Here is a 23457-nt window from a genome sequence, read left to right on the forward strand (position 1 = left end):
TAATAAATTTTACATTTCCGCCAACTAGCCAAACACAAAAAACCCGAACAAGCAATATAATGCTGCTAATTCCCATAGCCATAAAGTTATTTAATTAAATTCCATACCATTTTATTGTCAGCAATTGCACTAACAATTAAATTTACACATTCACAGTGACCGCATCACGTTGGCAAAATCACCAGTGAGCGGCAAACCGACACGCCTGCCCTCACTGCACTCCATGGGCATCGACAGTGGCGGAAGTGGTAGCGGCAGCGGCAGTGGCAGTGGCAGTGGCAGCAGTGCCGGTGTGCTCACCTTTCAACAAGCCATGTCTGGCGCGGTCTCACCACAGTACTCTTCGGCCACACCGCTACTGTTTGGTGGCGGCGGCGGTGGCGCAGGCATTGGTGGCAGTATAGCCACAAATATGGATTTGCTATGTGGCTCATCGTCGGCACTCGCTTCGGTGTTGGAGGATACGGCAACAAGTGCTGGTGAAATGGTCAGTGACATACTGCAGACTGGTGACTCGCCAACCATGCTGAACCATCAGCATAACAACGCCGGTAACGGCAATGGCAATGGCAACAATAACAAGAATAACGGCTTGAATGATAGCCACTATGAACTAGATGTAATCGAAAGCGGCATTGGAAGCGTGGGCGCGGTCGTCAATGTGGGCACAAGCGGTGTGCAACGTGCCGCCTCCAATATATTGCACAGCAGTTCAGCGACCATTGCACAGCTGCAGGGCAGTCGGCAGCGTCAACGGATGCGCACCTCGAGTATGCCAGCTGAAAGTAGAAAGGTAAATATAAACTCAACGTAAAATTGTTTTTATGAGCCTAGGTCAAAATGAGTATGTACTTATGTGTGTGCATGCATAGTTAAACGGATGCTTGTTTTGTTATTGTTGCGAAAAATTCCCTGTTGGAAAAATTGTTGCAAGAGAAGAGAAATTATTATCTTTTTGGTAAAAAGGATTCATGTGTTTTATGCCAATTTTTTGTCAATGATCTATGACTTCTTTATATTCATATTGGGAAGACAATAACTTTCAAAATTCCTTTTGAAAAAACCAACCACAAAATATTAAAAAAAAATTAAATATGGATTCTATAGAAGTCCCACAAATCGTAGCTGCAATAATTTCCAAACGGGTATATGCGCACGTGTCACGTGACCAAGCCTCCCTTGCAACAACTCAACAAATTTAATAGTAAATATTTTCACAAAACAGTGCAATGAAGAGCAAAGCAAGCAATGCAAACAAAAAGCAAACGCTTGCCTGGTTGATTCCGAGCTGTGCTTCCGTTTGCCTTTTGATGACTTATTTGCAGTACTTCAGCGGACTTATTTGTTGTTTTAGTTGCCTCAGCATATTAAACAGTACTGAGTAGTAAATTTGTCTTGATCTAAAGCTAATTATGTAATATTGTCCTTCTTAAACAAGCTTTTCCTTTTCAAGAAGTTAATTTCTATCCCAGGATTAGGATATTTTGCTTTAACAGCAAATTTTCTTTCAGATCACTTTCTAATAAATACTAATGAAACATTTAGTGTATAGGCCGTTTTCTCAATGCCTGGTTAGTATCCATCAATCAGTTAAGTTCCTTCCTCTGCTTTCCCCGACGGTACTGCGTCGAATACTTTCAGAGCTGGAGTATTTTCGTTCATTTGAACAACAGCGCAGCCGCTGTCTTGTAATTCGCTGAACTATGTCAATGTCGTCGTATGTCTCATACAGCTCATCGTTCCATCGAATGCGATATTCCCGTTGCCAATGCGCAAAAGACATAAATCTTCCGCAGAGCATTTCTTTCAAAAACTCGTAACGCCGCCTCATCAGATGTTGACATCGTTCATGCCTCTGTACCGTATAGCAGGACGGGGAAGATGTGTGACCTGTAGAATTTTGTCTTTTTTCGTCGAGAGAGGACTTTTCTACTCAATGGCCTACACAGGCCGAAGAAGCATCTGATGGCAAGAGTTATTCTACGTTGGATTTCCAGGCTGACATTATTGTTTGTGTTAAAACGGGATCGAGATAGACGAACCGTCTACGACTTCGAAGTTATGACTGCCTTGCTCTCGTTCACTACCAGACCCATTTGTTTTGCTTCATTATCCAGTCTGGAGAAAGTAGCCAATGATATCGATGTTATCGGCGTAAGCCAGCAGTTGTACACTCTTATAGAAGATTGTATCTTCTCTATTTAACTCTGCAGCTTGACCTATTTTCTCCTCTTTTGGTATCGAAGGGTTCGGAGTGGTCCTTCCCGGTCTTGACAGAACTTTTGGTAACAGTTTACACAGCCGCATTAAAGGCAAAAAAAGGATATATTTGTGTTTTTTTTGCGGCATGAGCCTGGCTCACAATGAAAAGTTCTTATAATTTTCAGAAGAATACAATAGTTTTGAAAATTCGATTCATAGTTCAAAAAATAGCTTTATACCTAAAGTCTTTTCTTTCGCTGGAACATTGATTTGTTATATCAGAACAACAAAAAATACCCGAGCCTCGATTCAGAAGTGAAGATCAGAAGGGAAGGCAATTCATCATTTTTATTGGTTCGTGTTTTTCTTCAAATAGAGTCGTATTTCAGCGATTTCGTTCTTTAGGTATTCCAACCGCTATTCATGGTTTTTCGCTTTTAAATTTAATCTTTGAGTACCAAATAATAATTTTTAGCTTTTTGAGCGCGTTATCAACGTTTAACAAAACAATATTTTAAACTTATTGACTGCATATTTTTACACCATCAAAAATAATGTGGCTATAAGGAATTTAGCAAACCACTTACGAATGGTTTTTGACCTTTTAAAAATCCTAAACTGAACCAACCTCACAACACACGAAATTACTTTTAATTAATTTTTTCAAAATATCGAAACCTCTGTTACTAAAGATTATATATGTATCTTCTAAAGCTATCATTATACAGTTGTAAAATTTCTATAAGAGTTTTTCGGAGATTTTTTCGATTTAGAATACACATACTCAATGGACTCATGACACGTTCTCCGAAACCGATTTTTCAGTTTCAGAAACAGAAAGAAATCACAGACAACCAAATCTCTCCAATACGACAGCTGAGCAATGGCTCTCGTCTCTTGTTTGGCTTGGTGACAATCATGCTGGAATTTGATAGCGCGAACAGTTCCTTTGAAAGGATTCTAACGATGGATGTTCTAATGTTGAATCTTTTCATAAGAGATGTTGAGACCATCTGTTATCTGTATAAATTTAATGCGAGAATTTTAAATTAATTTTTCTTCAAGTTTTTGATGTTATCGATATTAGCAGAGGTGTGGATGAACGACTCACATAAGGCATTCGAAGACTTCGCACCCTTCACTGAACACTGTGTGCCACTCAAAAACTTATTTTCGTTTAAAAGTAGGTTCCCCAAAACGATTTTGCAACATTTTCAACGATTTCGTTACCGTGATTCTATTGGAAACACAAGTTTTACAGCGAACTCGTTGTTCAATTTTTTTTCATGGTAAAACTCAGACAATCCTTTTGGATCAGTTTTGGAATGGGTTAGCTTTTTTTTGACCGAGAAACCACTTTTTTTATATTCTCATGGTTTTTAGCCAAACTTGACTCTAATGTCTCTCAAAGATAGCGCTTGTACAATTGCACCAAACTTTATTTAATAAATTATTTTACAGAAACTTCAACAAGTACTTTGCTAAGGCTTCCCCTAGTAATATAGAATTTATATAGAATTTGAATTCGTAATATTGTTATCTTCAAATAACTGTCTCTGTGTTGGTACAAATTTATACGAATTTTCGTAGACAAAAATATTACAACTTTATTGCTGCCCTGTTTTTACAGTTTGGCTTGTTTGCTTTCAATTCTGGACTGACGGTTTCACATGAATTTCGAGAAAGAACAAATTGGCATAGTGTTGGCTCGATGTCCGCCACAAATTTAATATTCAGTTATTTAAACACACACACACACAAATATATGCAGCAATTTATATTTTACATTTTTCTCCAATTTATTTGGCGCTTTTTGGTAGTAGTGCCACAGTTAAGCTTCTTGTAATATGAAACCAACTGACAGCAATCTCTGCCGCTCGACTGAATAGCTCAACTCTCAGCACAATTTATGCAAGCACACTCACATATACATACATAGATGTAAATATATAAATATTTATAGCTATATATGTGTACGGTTTTATTTTTAACAGGAACAAAAAACACACACACACACAAGTTTAACTGCATCTGTTTTTCATCAAGTAAATATGCGAATGTGTGCATGCGCTTTTGCACACTTTTGTGTTTACCTTTTTTCCGTTTCTTTATCAAATTTCGCTTATGCATACTCATACGCTCATGCACACACAAACAGGAGGACTCTTGGAGAATCCTCGTTTTTAGGTCAGCGAACCTGCAAAGATAAATAAAAGTTTTTAAATCAATATTTGACTCGCCTCAGAGCCAACTATCAGCTATGTAAACGCTTGGGTGCGCACGAAAAACCCGAAATATCATATTCCAAATCATGGTAGTGAGAAAATTGTGAATTTATTGCATCAGCTGTTCACTGACAAAATAATTTGAATGTGTGTGTTGCTTGTGTCTTACTAGAGCATATTTTTTTTAAATGCCTACACGAGGGTGTTCCAATAGTTATGCCGACTATAAAAGGAAAACGAAAATGGAGCGGAAATTGGTGATATATTTCTCAGTATAAGTAGTCTCCGTTATCTACATTCAATCGACAGATTTTCAACTTCTTTAATCCGTTTGATAACTATGTATTGTGCTTTTTTGGTGGGTTCTCATGTGTAACTTTAGGAAACAAACCCTGTAAAAACTTTAACTTTGGTAAACCGAAACTGCAACACCCTTCACAAATGCGTTTCTTATAGCCTTATAGGGTAAAAAAAGATATTTATCTTCACTTGGACCGACCAGTTGGAAAATAGCTACATGCTAAAGTGATCCGATCTAAACACTTTGTTCTGAGATCATAGCGTTATCTTAGACTTATAGCACAACTTTAAATTCAAGCCGATTCTTTCACTTCCAGAATAATATTTGAATTATTTAATCTATTCCCAACGCCAGACTTTAAGTTTTCTTCAGCTCGAAATAATCTGCGTTTGTTTGTCAATTAACTGCAATACCTTAGTTTAATTTCAATGAACTTTACACTCAGTCACATGATCTGAAAGAACATAAGCCTACCTCAGCTTTACAGTGTCTCTTATTCGCAAACTCCCTATTGTTGTTATGACAGCATAAAATATTCCTGAAATAATTTGAAGGAATGCTTCGAAGTTAACAGTAAAATTTCAGGTCCGTTCCAATTACGGGGTCCCGACTGTCATAGGAACAGCTTACTAAGTCGCAACCTCCCTATAATAAAACGGTTATCAAGTTACCTCTCGTACTTTCACTCGAAGGTAAGAAAAGTTCAGATCATATTCTGCACTTTTATTGACTCAGAGCTGAAGTGTTGTCATCCAGACAACAAGACCTAGCCTAGACCGCAGCAGCGGTCTCTTGATTCACTGAACCTTGTCAATGTCACCGTAAATCTTTCCATCGACTGCAGTAATCGCCATTTCCAATACCCAAATCACCATACATCTTCTTTCTCTCGAACACTTCCAAAGCCGACTCATATGATGCAGTAATCGTTCATGCCTCTGCACCAAATATCAGGATGGGGAGCAGAGGGAGCTTTGTCTGAAACCTCGTTTAGTGCCGATGGGCGCGGACAGGTCCTTCCCGATCTTGACAGAACATTTGATATTGCTCAACGTCAGTTTGCACAGCCGTATTACCTTTTCGAGGATACTAACATCAAACATAGCTGCATAAAGGCAGCTCCTTGTCATTCTGTCAAAAGCAGCTTTGAAACCGATGAAGAAGTGGAGTGTGTCGATCCTCTGTTCACTTGTCTTTTTCAAGACTTGGCGCATGACGAATGTCTGATCAGATGTTGATTTTCCAGGTCCAATCAGTTTGTTGGCGGTGGGCTTCAATATTACACTCGGTAGAACCTTATAAGCGATGTTGAGGAGGCTTATCCCAACGTAGTTTTTGTAGAGTCTCCCTTCTTGTGGATTGAGCAAACCACACTTAAATTCCAATCGTCGGGCATGCTTTCGTCCGAGCAGTTCTTCACCGCCGTATTTTAATAGATTGGTCGGAAATCCATCGGTCCCCGCCGCTCTGTTGCTCTTCAGATGGGAGATTGCTATTCAAACTCAATATAGTACTTCTAATAATAATAATATTATTAAAAGCCTAAATTCTTATAACACCATCTTGCTCATTTCCAGCAGATTTCATTGAATAAATATTTCTTTAACGAAGCTTGAATAAAATAAAAAAGTTTGCAGCCACATTCATCATATTCATATTGTTGGCTGGCGCTTTTTACCATCACAATCATAATAAACATAAAGAATAGCAACCTTGCCACATGAATAGACCAATGTCGCAGTCAATTTTTTTCGTAACTTCCCAACCGCTTTTGATGTGCCTTTTCACAACAACTCATTTCATTATTCATACACTTCTAGTTCATCTTAACTAAGTATGCAACTCGACTCAGCTGAACACTTGCGGCTTCATTTTAATGTGATTTTACTAGTGCTTTTATCCAGTACACCAGTCTCTGTATGCTTATTTACTTGTAGCCACGTCTCGCCGATACGCGACGTGCAGCAATACATTGTGCCGACCTCGATTTGGAATATTATCGCCTGCGGAGCTTCAGCATCACGTCGCATGGTGTATGCAATTTGGGTGATTCCCTGCGGTAAGTAAACAGGCAGCCACATCAATAGACACGTTAGGCGGCTGACTAAATAAAACAGAATGTAGCGAGTGACGCGAGAAGTAGTTGAAAATGTCATAAAGCAGACGTTAGTACCAACATAAAAAGATTATAAGTAAATATATATATTATATATATGTACATTTAGGGTAAAGGCAGGAGTGCTCATGAAGCAGACGCGACTTGACTAGACATAAGACATGCAGATGACGTTGAGGATATTCATGTCAGTTGAAATTAAATATTTAAAACGCAGCAGCATTTACACAGAGCCACCAGCGTAAGACTCTTATATTGATAAAGGAACGGTATGATAAATCCATGTTCATTTAAAGAAGAGTTTATTTTATGAACAGCTACGTTTAAATTCTCAAATACTGTTTGATTCAAGAATGACTCTGGAAATAACTTACCAAATGGCCAAATTTCAAAGTTCAACCAAGAAACCAATCAAGAGTACTAAATTTGGAATTTTTGCCTTGTCATGATGATGATGGCTTTGTAATAGATCTATAAAAGTATTTGTCTAATTTTTGGATTCACTTCTTATTTTATTTAAGCGATTCCTTGTGTTGACGCGATCGAAATATAGAGGGTTTATTCGGAAAGGCTTTTTTGGAGGGCCGCAAAGAGGTTGCTGATAAATGAGCAAATCCCAGGTGAAAAGAGCGATGAAAGGAAAGCATTTTGAGACGACAGAGGGGATACAAGCAGTATGTACCTCGGCTGTCAAGGCGATTCCGGAGAATGCTTTCCACGCTGGCAGCGCTGCATCAATGCAGAAGGAGCCTATTTTGAAAGTTTTTAAAGAATTGTAACGATTGGTTCAAACAATTTTTTTAAATCGACTCAGTCCTATAAGTTTCCGGACAAGCCCTATAATAGCTTACAGCCCAAGCATATTTCCAAACAATTTCTGTAGATCCAAGCAGTAGTCGCTAGTTGCCAGCCTCCATAACTTAACTTAATGACTTAACTTACTCATTTTTCATGACAGCTGACAGCTTGTGGAGCCTTGTAAGCACACACGGCTTTATCAAACAGCCCTCGTAAATACATACTTACATGCTGTAGAAAACATTTAAAAATTAAATTCTGATTTTAGCTCGGCACTCGCGTCTACAAAATTTTATGCCATCGCACGTTTTATGCTAACTTACTTGCTTTTCTCGATTCTTTCCATTTTTTTCCTTTTTGCGCACTCACAAAATCATCATTTGACGGCGTGTCAACCGCCGCCATCTCATCTGATTACATCTGCTATTCGCTCAGAAGCCGCCGATCACGTTCAATAAACTCGGTTACGTCGACGGGCACTTCCAACAGCGGCAAGGACCACCGGAACAACAGGTGCGTTTAATGCTATCATATTGTTGTTAACTCAATTATGCTACTACGTTGTAATATATTCAAGCGCCGTGACGACATGCACTAACCGGGTACAAACACACCTATTTCAATGCAATTACAAGCATTTGATTTGTTGGTGTTTGTGGTTATTTAACTTGTTAAAAAATCAATAAGCGTTTAATAGCATAAATGCCGCCAAATTCAATTTTATCTATGTATTTACACTAACACTTTGCCGTGCCGTTTTCTCTTTCATTTTGCACAGCAATGCTTCACATATATCCGGTGAGAATATTTTCGAGTCTACCGAGAAACAGGATGCAGGCAAAGCGCCGATACCCGCCTATAAAATTGCAATGCTTGGCGCTTCTGGTGTTGGCAAAACGACATTAACCTATCAATTCACAACATCCGATTATATTTGTGCCTACGACTTGAGTTTGGGTAAGTGTGGCATTTGGATGGCAGGAATGTGTCTATGAAAATATTACAGATATATACTTGTATGTGTGAACGTTATTGATGAATTTGCATTTTGTATTCCCAAACTTGTTATGCATTTGTTGATTCATATGTTTGATCAAATATTTATGATTTATGCAGGCAAGTGCTGATAATTATTGTTTATAAATGAACTTAAGTCTCATCGTTGAACATTACGAGTATGTATTAACATATTTTATTAAAGATAATAAGTTAGAACGAAAATTCTCTCTTCCAGGTTTAATTGACCAAAAAAAAATATTTTTATATATGTCCATCTAAAATTTTTATCTACAATTTTTTCGTAAAAAACATTTCTTTTTTGTTTTTTTTTTTGGGCAAAATATTGGACATGTATTTTTTTTTTATTTCGACTCAATATGAAATTTTTTAAGTTATGTATTATTGTTACGAAGTTTGACCATTAATGTATCAAATTAGTATGGCTAGAGAACCAGCAAAAGTATAATTTTGAAAGAAGTGCCTTAAAAATTTGCGTATACGATGAAAATTATTTCATTATTATATTGGGGATCTGAACTACTTTTCATGTGCAATTGTGCCTAATTCGCATACTACTTGCCTATAAAATGTAATTTATAAATCTTCTGATTTATAAAGGGTGATTTTTTAAGAGCTTGATAACTTTTTTTAAAAAAAAAAACGCATAAATTTTCATCGGTTCTTTATTTGAAACGTTAGATTGGTTCATGACATTTACTTTTTGAAGATAATTTCATTTAAATGTTGACCGCGGCTGCGTCTTAGGTGGTCCATTCGGAAAGTCCAATTTTGGGCAACTTTTTCGAGCATTTCGGCCGGAATAGCCCGAATTTCTTCGGAAATGTTGTCTTCCAAAGCTGGAATAGTTGCTGGCTTATTTCTGTAGACTTTAGACTTGACGTAGCCCCACAAAAAATAGTCTAAAGGCGTTAAATCGCATGATCTTGGTGGCCAACTTACGGGTCCATTTCTTGAGATGAATTGTTGTCCGAAGTTTTCCCTCAAAATGGCCATAGAATCGCGAGCTGTGTGGCATGTAGCGCCATCTTGTTGAAACCACATGTCAACCAAGTTCAGTTCTTCCATTTTTGGCAACAAAAAGTTTGTTAGCATCGAACGATAGCGATCGCCATTCACCGTAACGTTGCGTCCAACAGCATCTTTGAAAAAATACGGTCCAAAGATTCCACCAGCGTACAAACCACACCAAACAGTGCATTTTTTCGGGATGCATGGGCAGTTCTTGAACGGCTTCTGGTTGCTCTTCACCCCAAATGCGGCAATTTTGCTTATTTACGTAGCCATTCAACCAGAAATGAGCCTCATCGCTGAACAAAATTTGTCGATAAAACGCATTTCGAACCGAACACTGATTTTGGTAATAAAATTCAATGATTTGCAAGCGTTGCTCGTTAGTAAGTCTATTCATGATGAAATGTCAAAGCATACTGAGCATCTTTCTCTTTGACACCATGTCTGAAATCCCACGTGATCTGTCAAATACTAATGCATGAAAATCCTAACCTCAAAAAAAATCACCCGTTATTTAAGAATTGAAAATATAATATATTAATGTTGCTGGAACCTGATGAAGGTAGGTTAGGTTAATCTGGTAGGCCAGATACACCAGGTTTGGTCTTTTGCGATACCAGATGGAGTTTAGTCAGTATGAATGAATGAAAGTTGAGGAATGCACTGCGACCTTTGGTCTATTGTGCCCTCTCCTGACACACATTGACTCACTCAGCCCCAGCGCGTGAATGAAATCCAACAGCTTGCCGGGTGCTAGTGAGGCAATGTGATCCCTATCCGGAACTATCGATCCAAGGGCCTTCGCCCTGTGTCTCCAGACTGCTGTGCAGTCGATCAGCAGGTGCTCCGGGTTTTCAGGCTCCCTATCGCAGAACCGGCAACTTGCACCAGAGGATAGGCCCTTGCTATGCATGTGCCTATTCAGTTTGCAGTGGCCAGTGTACCATGCGACCAGTAATCTGAGTTTGTTCCTTGGGAGGTTTATTACCGTTTTGAACCTTTTCAGGTTGTAACCCCCCATTAGCAGCTTGGCATGTCTCATACCGTGAGTTTGATGCCAATGCTGCTCCCTGCCCCCTGCTTCTTCCTTACCGAGCAGCTCTCTCATGGTATGGGGACCCAACCCCATGAAGGGTTCGGGTCCTAACATCTTGGTGGAGGCTGCGGAGCAGGCGAGCTCGTCGGCCAGTTCAGTGCCGGCTATACCTCTGTGACCAGGCACCCAGATTAGGTATACCTGGTTCTGTTCTGCAAGGCTGTTCAGCCTTTCCCTGCACTCCTGCACTAATAGCGATTCGATCTCATAGGAAGAGATCGCCTTTAGCACCGCTTGACTATCGCTGAGGATGGCTATTCGCTCATTACGATAGTTGCGATGGAGGTTAATATCAATACACTGGCTAATTGCAAAAACTTCTGCCTGAAAAATGATCGGGAACTCTCCCATAGGTATGGAGAACTTAGTGCGTGGGCCCACAATCCCTGCGCCGATTCCCTCCGAAATTTTCGAGCCATCAGTGTACCACCTTAGCGTGCTATTCCCCAGCATCAGTTCAATTGGAATCATCCCATTCGTCTTTACTGCCAAGGATGACCTTAAATCTTTTCCTTAAGTTAACCATTTTTGTAGTGTTGTCTCTCGGGAGGAGGGCCAATGGTAAGCGGCCACTTATCTTCTCCATCCTCCGGGACGAGACTACCTTGCCAATTCCACACCCCTCCGCCGTTATTTGCAGAAGTGTGTACTTGGCTACCTGACCGATAACCAAATGAAGCGGTGTCAGTTCAAGCAAAGCCTCCAGTGCCGCCGTTGGACAGGTTCGCATTGCACCCGTCATGCAGACACAGGCTAGCTTCAATAGTTTTGTCTTAACCGAAGCTTGAGACGCTACTGAAGCCCATGCCACCGCTCCATATGTGATTATTGGTCGCACTATCATGGTGTACATCCTCCTAATGATCCTTGGCTTACAGCCCCAGGCCTTTCCCGTCAGCCGGTTGCACACCATTAAAGCTTTTGTGGCTTTGACCAGGGTCAGGTTTACAAGCTGTTTCCATCGCAGAGTGGAGTCCAGCATCAAACCCAGGTATTTGACACTGTTGGTCATCTCTATCTCCTTTCCCCCAAGTGAGAGATTCCTGAGACCGGGTAGGGAGCTGCGTCTCGTAAACGGGACTACGGTCGTCTTGGCTCTGGACCAAATCACAGAGAGTGTCTTCATATTTGCCTTTCGCCATTATTAGAATGTCGTCCGCATACCCCTGGCAGCGGATCCCATTGTCCGTTAGCAGTGCTAACAGGTCGTCCACGACTAGACTCCATAATAGGGGGGATAGCACACCTCCCTGTGGGCAGCCTCTAGTCGAGCCGAGACGGATTCTTTTATCGCCTACTGTGGTCTCAGCAACCCTGGTGCACAGTACGGCTTCTATCCATCTGCGCACCGGTGCTGCCACATTCCTTTTCTCCAATGCTTTGGCTACGCTCGTGTGATACTTGTTGTCAAAGGCATCTTCGATATCCAAGAACGCGCAAAGCATCACTTCCCCATGTTCCAGTGAACTCTCTATCTCAGAGGTCAGCTGGTACAGGGCAGTGCTCGTTGATCTGCCCGCTCTGTAGGCATGTTGAGCCGCATGCAGCGGTGCTCTCTTCAGTGCCTTAATCCTTATTTCCTGGTCCAAGATCTTTTCCATAGTTTTTATTAGGAAAGATGTTAGGCTGATTGGCCTGAAAGGTTTTGCCAATGAGCAGTCTTTCCTACCTACCTTGGGTATGAAGATCACCTTCATGGGAGGACACTGGTCTTTCCGAACTGTCTCCGGGAAGTGCGCCCGCAGAAGCTCCGTGGCTCTGTCCTCTGCGCTGGTCGTGAACGTCCCATCGTTCCTTTTAATTGCTATTACTGCATCGTTTGTGCCCCTCGCCAGAGCCTTGTGCAGCCTAGCTGCTTCTGGCGTAGTGGTGACATTCTCGCAGAATCTCCTGATCTCCTTATTGTATAAAGTGAGATAGCTCCTATACTCAGCCCAGACCCCAGTACGTTTTGCCTTATTGAACAGGCTGCGTACCTTTTTCCGGAGGTTTGCTAGTTTCCTGGACCACCAGGGACAGTTACGTCTGTCTCCGGGCACTTTTAGGGGGCAAATGCCATAATAGGCGTTAATCAAAGACCCATTCAGCTCGGATAACCTAATCTCCAGACCCGGGCCTAAGACGCTATTACCTATCCGATCATCTTCCTAAAGCCTCTTCTATCGAGTGCCAATAGGAATTTTGTGTACTAAACTAATCTAACGCATTGCTCATAACTTTTGCAGTTTAGCACGCAGGTAACTCGTTCCATCGGGTTTTGATTTTCTTTACCGTGATTCTGTCCAGTTCGTCGTATATTTCATTGCCCTTGATGCCTTTGTGGCTTGGCACTCAGCAGAAATGAAATTACTTGCTTCAGGCAACACTTTCCACTGCTGCCCTGTTTCCCAAGACTCTTCTGGCCGATATGCGTTACAAGGTTACTGCATTGATTGCTGCTTGGCTGTCTACGTAGATGTTGGTGCATTAGAGGCCAGTTCCGCGGCTTTCGCAAAAGCAAAGTCATCAGCTTGAAATATGCTGCAGTAATCTGGCAACTTTTTTGCTGAATACCTCGGCACTTGTTTAAGTTGTTGTGCTAAATTTCGATTGTGTTAACGGGATTTGAACATGCAACACACTTTTTGGTTTTGTTTTTATACACCTATCTAAAAGTACATTAATGTGTAATATTGATAAAATTTGGGAAGTTTTCTTTTATTAAGCCAAGAAATGCTGAGTACTTGCTACTTTTTTGTTGGAAATATGGCTTAAATACTTTTGATGGTACTTTGTGATTCTAACTATGATATCGCTGAAACTCCCGCAAATGTTAACTTTCACTCTGTACATATATAAACACACTCGTAAATATATAAGTGAAAAGAGAGAATTTTTCGGTTTTGGATTTAAATTAGTTGCTTAGATTCTCTAATTTGAATTTCAGTTTGGAAATTTAGTCTTACACAGACTTGATGTACATTAGAGTCCTTTAAAGGCCTTGCGTCACATATCACACAATAAAAAATATATTTTTATGCCTTGAACAGGCTATATTTAGTTTGCCATGAAGTTTGTAACACCCAGAAGGTAACGTCGGACTCCCCATAAAATTTAGATTTAGCCATGTTCGTCTCGCCTTTTGCATGCCCTCATTTGGCGTGGTATCATTCCTCCCAAGTTGCAATTAATTACAATTATAAAATTGCATACTAAATTTTATTTCCGAGAAAACGGTCTTTTTTTCTTTAATTCCATTGAAATGTGGCCGGAGAAATAACTTCCATTTTTTTTAATATAAAATAATACATTTTAAAATTTCTAAATATTTTACATATAAGCATAACGACATATACACATATCTAAAAAAAAAATGCATATGCGTGTTTGTTAACCGTTTGCAGTAGAGCACTGCACACCACTGCGTATGAGTAATATTGATTAATTTCAAACTACACATATTTTCTTTTACACACTTTTGGTTATATTAAAGAGCTTTAACAAATTGTGCAACAAATAACCAAGCGACCACTGAATTCACATTTTATTCTGTTTATTAAAGAAATATTTTTTGATTTTATGCGTACTTCGCGTGAGTGCTTGAATAGCAGTTTGTTCGTTCACATCTTCATTTAGCTCATGCTTGCCATAATCATCTCTATACTGCAAATAATATAGGAAAAAAAAGCGTAAAGTTTTCATAGAATAACAGTATATCCTTTAATGCGAGCGTAAAAAATTATTTGTTAAATAAGTGTGTTTGCAATCTATAAATATATACAGCATACACTTCTAGCATATTATTGAACAAATTATTATGGCAATCATAATATTTAGTGTTTTGCTACATAGAGTATAATAGTTTTGCTCACCTAACGGTTGCTTATAATAGCTCAAACTAATTAAGATAGATATCGAGACAGAAAAGTGATCAGCATGACGAGACGAGTTGAATTCTTAGTGACTGCTTGTCGCCCACCTGTTCGTCTGTCGGACAAGCCATAACTTTAATATAAAATCATATATCGTGATGTCATTTGGTACAAATATTCATTGGTACGAAAGCGAGGCTAATATTTTATTTGGACGGTAGCGGACAATTTACACATGGCGTGACTCCATCCCTAATAAGTTTAATGCGCATATCTTCTCTTTTTTCATACTCACTGTATGCATGGGTGTACTCAGCTGATTACTATCTTTAGGAAATGAAGCATTAATTATTGTTAAGGCAATGGTGCAATCTTTAAGGAAATTGCTCAGATCGGATCACTATAGCATACGCTTGTATGAAAAACTTCTTCATTTAAGGAGATATCTTTACCAAGGACTTCGTCATAATCTCTGAAAATGTTAATGAGGTTATATTAAAAACTAACGGGTGGTCCATTTTGAGAAAAACCATTTAAAGAAAAAACACAAAAAAATGTTCGTGTTATTTTTACCCCTTAATTTGGATTAGAAATAAAAACGAAAATTAATTCAAATGTTAATTCAATTTTCTATGCATTGTTTGCAACCCTGCTAAGAACTGAAGAGAAATTTTCTTGTCACTGGTAGTTAAAAATTATGTTTAAATAAATAATCATACACTTTGTTCTAAAATATTTAGGTCTAAGTTAAAGATTTTCTGAACAATTTCCAAAATATTTTCCTAAACTTCTTTTCATTCGCACATAGTCTATAATATTCTATTATTATCGACTGGTGGCAACTCTATTTCAAAATATGTTCAAATTGAAGTTCTTGAGAGCAACCTTAATATATTATTGTTAACTTTTTTATACCCTGAAAAGGGTAGTCTTCAATGCGCCTAGCAATTCGCGTTTATTCGCGGATCAAAATCATTCGAATACGGTGGTTGCGGCACGATGTTGGTTGAAAATTTGCCGAAAAAATCACGAAGGATCAATGCAGTATGCGATGGTGTATTATCGTGGTGCGAAAACCAAGAGTTGTCTTCTCATAATTCCTGCTTCTTTTTACGAATAGCTTCGCGCATAACACTCAAATAGTATTCCTTATTGATAGTTTGGTCGGTCGAAATGAATTTAAAGTCCACCTACACCTCGACAATCGAAGAAAATTGCCAACATAGCCATGATTTTTGGCTCGCTTTGACGATTTTTCATCTTTGCTTCACCTTTGCTACGATATTCGGCCGATTGATCGTCCAAGAGTTATCGCCAAATAGTAGTCAGTGGTGTTTACGAGACGCTGTTTTTCGAAAAAATTGAGTGATTTTGGAACCAATCGTGGTTTCAAATGCCCAAAGAATCCTTCAAAATGGTTTTCATTGGTGATTCCGATATTCCAACGACGCCAGTAAGATCTCTGGCTTTTAATCGTCGATTCTGAAGCACCAATTCCTTCACTCCTTTATTAATTTTTTTTATTTATTTTATTTTTTTTTTAATTTTTTTTTTTATTTAAGGGAACTCCTTTGTTGCATAATTTCACTCATCGTAAAAATGGCCGAATGCACTTTTCAACAATTTTTTCTTGTCTTATGTGAAAATTCTAAATTACATGTATATCTCGGTAGCCAAAATTCCACAATAAATACTTCTTTTCATATAGTTATTACATCGAAATTTTTGCGTTCTTTAGAAAACATTGCATCAAATCGTAAATATTCCTCATAAACATACTCGTACGCTATACACATGTAACGATATAATACATATATTTATCTTGTAATATATTTATATGGATATATATATATATGGATAGATTAAAAATTATTACCACTGTCTGCCTCTCGTTCCATTACAGACGACGATTACGGTCAGAAAACAGTATCTGTGCTTGTTGATGGCATCGAAACGGACTTGGAAATTATCGATCATCCTGCCTGTGAAATGTCGGTAAGTAGTTGTCCAACAAAACACTCACTGGACGGAACGACACATTCCTACTAGCCATTGACACCGTTAGCCGTTCGTCGTGCGCCACATACGAGTAGAGTGTGGGTAATTGCCAGCATTGCATTGTTGAGTTGTCGCTTAGTGATGTTGAGCTGAGTAGGTCAAGTTCTCACTTGAGTGAATATTTAGATGCTGACGACGTTGACGGCAAGCTAGCCGCCGACCTGCAAAGTTGAAGTGCCACAGGAAAGTACATACATGTACATATATGTATGTGTATATGTATTTATATGGATGCTTACAAATGTAGAGCATGTTGTTGACATAGAAAAAGAGCCAACATTCTTACGATATATAAAAACAATAACCTTTACATGAGCATGCTTTGACGTACATACATAATACATACATACCTACATGCGAGCGAAGACATATACTATATATAAATCTACGAAGCTAATTGTAGTCGCTTGTGTGTAGACGAGATAAAGCTCAAATGTATGTGCATGTGTGTGCGTGTGTTGTCGAATGTCATTAACACTTTGTATGTTAGGCGACAATAAAGCAGAAACAACAAAAAAATATTGCTTACTCACACAGCGTAGAACATGGATGCTATAAAGGCGGCAATAGAAATATACTACTGACAGATGTATATGTTTGTATGAGTGCAAAGTATTTGCGATGTACCCAATATGATGTTTCATGTGTGTGTAAGTGTGCTAAGACTACTCGCACCGGTTATCAGCACAGCGCCTGTCATCGCAACATGTTGACAATGCGCACACATAACATACACATTCACCCTCAAGCTGGTTTTAATTCACTGTATCTCCCAAGCGTCGTTGGCAGTAAAACGTACATTTTTATTGACATTAATAACAATTATCGCTGGCTTTTATATCATCTAAGTAGCCGGCTTTTTCAATTTATTCCCATTACTACCTATATTTTTCTGTTTTTATTGTCTTTTTTAGACGGAAGCCTTTTGTTCGACCTACAACATCGATTTATTTGTGGTTGTATACTCGGTCGTAGATCGCAATTCCTTCAAGGCGGCCGAGAAGGTTTTACAGTATTTGAAGGAACACGAAATGTTGCTGACACGTGGCGCTATTTTAGTCGGCAATAAAACGGATTTGGAGCGACATCGTGAGGTTAATCGGCAAGGTGAGCATAGGGTGATAAAGCACCACTTTTTATGTTATACATCGTCATATAAAAATTAAAACAAGGTATCATCAAAAAAATCGAAATTGATTTTATTATTGCTTGCGATACACTACACCATATTACATATGTATGTATATGTAGAATATAATTATATCAGCTTCCGCTATCAGATGTAACCAATATATAACCGTTTTATAACCAAAACTCAAATTTTGTTAGAATTTGAGTGGTTTCTATGATATCGTTTCTCCTTCGCCTGTAAACTTAAAAAAAGTGATGTTAAGTTATTTTGAAATTTAGGTAACGATATGTAGATCTCTAGAGCACGAACTGTTCAAAGTTTTATAAGACATTTCCTAAAATTGCTTTTAATGATCCTGAGGAGTGACATTTTTTCTGTGAATTTTATGCACTTACTGTGTTCTCTAGTTATTCAGAAAAAAACTACAAAAGATTAGAGAAGTATATAAATAAGAAAGTATAATAAAAAAGTAGAAAAGAACTTATCTGAATTTAAGAGATTCATTATTTGGGTAAATGTTATGTTTTTTCCTGAATAAAACCTCACAGAAGTTAATCAGAACCTCACGTTTGATAGGAACAAATCTATGTTAAGAAAACTGCATGATCTTGAATGTATTCTCCTACAGAATATAAGTGCTATTTAACTAAATTCTACTCTTACCCAACAATCATTTAGCTATTTTCTGTCGTGGGATAGAGTTATTTTTCTATGTGTTTTTCTATATTGGCTGTATGAAAAAATTTAATCCAATACTGAATACCAGTGGATACCACTCACCAGATAGAGCCCTATTAAATACTTATAGAATATTCGTTCATATTCGGTCAATCTGTCGCAGCTCTTCTTCTTCTTTACTGGTGTAGACAGCGCTTACGCGGTTATAGCCGAGTTACCAACAGCGCGCCAGTCATTTCTTCTTTTCGAGACTTGACGCCAATTCGATATACCAAGTCTGCCCGGTCTTTCTCCACCTGATCTCTCCAGCAGAGTGGAGGTCTTCTTCATCTTCTGCTTCCCTCGGCGCGTATTGCTTATGAGTACTTTCAGAGAGCAAGAGTACAAGTCGAGTAGAAAATCGTTCGGCTGCTTGTTGTGATTGCAGCTTTTCGACGTCGAATCTTCCTTGTTTGTTGACGTAGTTTTTTCTGCCTAGAGGCGGGTGCGAATCTTGGCTGCAACAAGATAGTAATCCGAGTCAATGTTAAGATCTCGGAGTTAAAGCACGTCTAAAACACTGGAAACGTGTCTTCCATCTATCACAACATGATCGAATTTGATGAATTTTTCTATGCTGATACTACAGATAACCATATTTCAGGCCCTGGCGAAGTCGATCAGCCTCAAATCAATTGGGAATGTTTTATCATGGAGGCTGAATTAACAGAACGTAGTGCTAAATATACCTTTTTTCCCATCCTGGCAGTAAAGTCGCCAAATACAATCTGGACATCGTGGTGGGGGCAGCTATCGTGTATCGTATCGTGCTCATAGAAGACTTCTTTGGTCACATCGTTCTTCTATTCCATCAGGACGTGGGCGCAAATCAACGATATGTTGAAGAGCTTCGCTTTGATGTGGATTGTGGCTAAACGTTCATCCACCGGGGTGAATGCCAGTACTCGGCGACGGTGTCTCTCTCCCACCCCGGATCCCACACTGAATTTGTGCTCCTTTATATGGCCACTGTTGTGCTCCTTTATATGTATGCCACAAAAACCTGTTCGTCTCAGTCCTTGTCATTTCTTGGACGGCGGTGATTTCAGCTTTTACTCTAACGAGGACATCAACTAGCTGGGCAGCGGCACTATCCCAATAAAATGACCGGACATTCCAGGTGCATGCTCTTAAATCATAGTCCTTATTACGTTTGCAGTAATCGTCATCAAAAAGTGGGTGCCTTATCCGAGGCTATTGTTTCTTTTTCATTGGGAGCATTTTCTACATGGCGGGTTCCAAACCCAGCGCACAAACGGATGCTATTTGGCTATCGAGGGAATACTTGGACCAAGGCCGGAAGTCGTGAGCTGCTTGAGCCATATGTAAAAGAATCCTTTCTGGCCACTTCCAAGTTAATACCTAACAATCTTCCAGTCAAACACTCTCAGCTTCTGATGGGTAGCTATCGATGTGATAAATCCCACTAAATGATAACAAAATTTTCCCAACCTTCAATCCTTGGCCACTGTTTATGCCGGCTCACCGAGATTCGTACAGGACCGTTTTTACTTAACATTGCCGTAAGTGACACACTTTTCATCACCCGCAATAAGATGTTTCCGAAATGTATGTAGTTTGTTGCGATTCAGTAGCAGATGAAAATTTGATCCATGATTTCTCTTTGCGTTAACTCATTTGGCACCCATTTTTCGAGCTTCTCTTTTTATACCGCCTTATTTAAATGGTTACATGAGAGCTCTTGTGCTCTTAAGCAATCAAAGAACAGTCGAACGCGCCGATTTCTATTATTTTATAGATATTTTCGACAGTTGGACTTCCTGAGTATGGTTTGACATTAATTAATATTGAAGCAGGAATTCACAAAATAAAAATTGTGTGTCATAAGAGTTACAGTATCAAAAACCATAAATGCTGTTCACATTTTCTGCCACCCAACATACCTTTCGCCTTTATCGAAGAAAAACTGTAATTTATGACGTACTGTCTTCGAAGTTTTTTTAATATCAAATCTTATCTTTCTAACTTAATATTTGGGTGAATACACCAGCTGATATACGTCGACTGTAAAAACCGAAGAAAACTTAGTTCACATCTAGTCATATATACGTATAAACAAAATAGAAAATATTTCAATAATTCACAATAGATTTCATATATTGAAAATTGTTTTCTAGCTGGGCGTAAATTGGCTAAGGAGATTTGCTGTAAATTTATTGAAACCTCCTCTGGACTCGATCACAACGTTAACGAGCTACTGGTCGGCATTGTCGCGCAGTCCAAACTGAATCCACAGCGTATACGTAACCTCAACGAGCGCGATCGTCAACGTCTCAGCCTGCAGAGTGCAATACAAAAGCATCGGCACATGCATATAGCGCCACGACGTATGGTGCGACAGGTATCCATGTATCACGCTGACGATGATGCCGATGATGCAGCCGATAATGAAAACAACGGCGGAAGCCGAGCTGGCGTTAGCACCAATAACGCTGACAACATAGATGAAAACCAAACGGCCGCAGATGAAGGCATCGGTACCGGCAGCGAACGCACCGTCAGCACCAGCCTCTCTTCAACCGGAATGGGCATCAAACTGGCAACCACGAAAAACTATGTACAACGCACGAATAAGCGTACGCTCAATCTGGAAAGCATACTCAAGATGGGTGAAAGCGAGTTAGAAGATGAAGAAGAAGCGATACAACGTCAACCGGCACTTACAAAGCAACAACAACAAACGCGTCCATTAAGCAAATTCGATATGCTCCTAGCTGGAGGTAAGAATAGCTTAAACGCATCACCAAAGAATCGTCGATTTTACGGCAGTGGCGCGGTGAGTGGTGCCATCGGCGCATTTACGGGCGGCAGACGCTGTGTTAGCGATGGCTCAACGAGTGACAATTACACGGAGAGCAATGATCAGCTATTGGACGAAGGTAATCGGAAGACAGTGTCCAAGTTAACGAATCGCACGAAAGTGTTTCTCTCATCGGTGCTGAAGTTCAAGAAGGCGGTGAATATGCGGCGCAGAAACTCTTCGAGTTGTAGTGATCTATTCGTTATATAAGAGTAAAGGAAATAAGGTAGGACAAAGAATGACTGTTGAACAAATAGTGCTTCGATGATATTTGTTTAATTTATATTAAAATATTCAGTGACCGGTTATATGATTTTGTATGTATTAAATTCACACAAAAATGGTTTTCTTATTGCTGCAAGTCATTGAGATATTTAAGGGTATTATATGATTTTTTATTTAACCAAGTTATAAACATAAATACATCACGTCTTCAAATCTTCTTCTTTTCAAATAACTGTTAGGGTATATACTTAGATATAATAGATGCTCAAAATTGTATAGAATTCAAGTTTGGAATTTGGGTTTGGAATTGAAGAATTACCATATATAGGCATTGGACGCAACCAATACTGTTAAGCTCTTTAAGGGACACAAGTATGGACGATGACAACAACTGACGAGAAAGTCTGAGAAAGATTTATGTCCTTTGCGCATTGGCAACGGTGTATATCGCATTCGATGGAACGCGCGCTGGCTAGGTCGACCGGTTGGACGAAAACATTCCAGCTCTGAAAGTATTCGCCGCAATACCCGCCGGGGGAAGTAGAGGATGAGGAAGGCCTCCACTCCGTTGGAAAGACCAGGTGGACAAGGTTCTGACTTCGCTTAGAATTTCCAATTAGGCGCGAAAAAAGCCAGTAAAGAAGAGGAGAAGAGTTGTGCTCTGTCGTTTGACGAAAAACCGCCCTGCAGTCCTTTCGAGATCGTGTGTGTGAAACACGTGCGTACTTTTCTTCGAGACTCTTGCACATGATTTTAGCGACCTCGCATTTTCTTAAGGCATTCCACCTTACACTGAAATATCAGAATTTTTCGAAAGTTTTATTGAGTATCGTTTTTAGCGACTTACGTATTTCCTGTACTGATTTGGTAGCCAGACGTATAGTTCTGTTGGCAATCTCATCATCTATATCATTTTCCGGAATTCCATTCTGGCCTTGAAACCAGTATATAGACAGCCTTTTTCCGTCAGTAACTACATCTACGCCTTCTCTTCTTCTCTGAGGTAATGCGATGTAAGATTGTTGCTTTAATTGCTTCTAGGCTATCAACGTATATATTGATCTTCTTCATATTGTGCCCTGAGTTGTCATTTATATCACGGCTTTCCTCACTGTAAGCCCTTCGACCTGGAAGATAATATATTCCGGAAACTTGAAAGTTCGCCTAAGATACAGCTCCGCGCAATATATTCCGGCACCCACTCCATTAACCATATTTTATACGGCCATAAAAATTTTGAAAAATCTGCTGGTGAGTCGCATGCTCAATCCACTCTATTCTGATATGTCTTTAAACCCTCTCCCGCAAATAAATGGTGAGGATTCACCTATAGAACTTTGACTATGTATTTTATCGTCCAGTCCCCTGTTTATTGAGCTATGCCCGTCCAGTATGAAAAATTTATTTCAATTTTCATTATGAAAATGTGCGAAAACATAAGTGAATTTTTTCAGAACTTCGCACTAGGTGTGTCTCTTAAGGGATATACATATATAGATATATCATAAACATACATATATCTAGAGATATAGCAGAGAATGGAAAGCCTCCTAAAATCAAAAATAAATTTTTTATTATATCAGACTGAGACTTACACAAAGTATAGAGAAAGATAGCTAAAACCATTATGATAGAACATTGGAGCAGAATGAGAACTAAATAACCTGGATATCTAAATCTATAGCTACATTATTTAGAAGCCAGTCAGTAGTGTTACGAAAGTGGATCTGACAAAGCAAAACAAGGACGTAAAAATTGCCTCTTGTCCGGAAGTTTTTTATCTGAGAACAAACTAACCTGAAAGTAAAATGTAAAGCAACGAATTGTAATGTATAGTATACTAGTAATGGTAATGAAAAAAAATATTTTAGAAGTTTTGAAACA

General features: G+C 39.1%; 1 protein-coding gene across 2 annotated transcripts in view; it reads left to right on the forward strand.

Annotated features, from left to right (window-relative positions):
* Nucleotides 1-21778, forward strand: part of LOC105222866 (uncharacterized) — a 114504-nt gene extending 92726 nt beyond the window's left edge. The window contains exons 7-13 of one of the 2 annotated variants that reach the window (XM_049455113.1): nucleotides 157-793; nucleotides 6666-6787; nucleotides 8078-8155; nucleotides 8421-8599; nucleotides 16524-16615; nucleotides 17593-17785; nucleotides 20666-21778. In XM_049455113.1, coding sequence (XP_049311070.1) covers nucleotides 157-793; nucleotides 6666-6787; nucleotides 8078-8155; nucleotides 8421-8599; nucleotides 16524-16615; nucleotides 17593-17785; nucleotides 20666-21558 — 2194 coding nt within the window. In that variant the 3' untranslated portion in view covers nucleotides 21559-21778. The remainder of the gene's footprint in view (nucleotides 1-156; nucleotides 794-6665; nucleotides 6788-8077; nucleotides 8156-8420; nucleotides 8600-16523; nucleotides 16616-17592; nucleotides 17786-20665) is intronic. The other variant, XM_049455114.1, reaches the window with a different exon arrangement.
* Nucleotides 21779-23457: the final 1679 nt, after the last annotated feature.

Source organism: Bactrocera dorsalis, chromosome 4 (genome assembly GCF_023373825.1).
Source record: "Bactrocera dorsalis isolate Fly_Bdor chromosome 4, ASM2337382v1, whole genome shotgun sequence".
Lineage (NCBI taxonomy): Eukaryota > Metazoa > Arthropoda > Insecta > Diptera > Tephritidae > Bactrocera > Bactrocera dorsalis.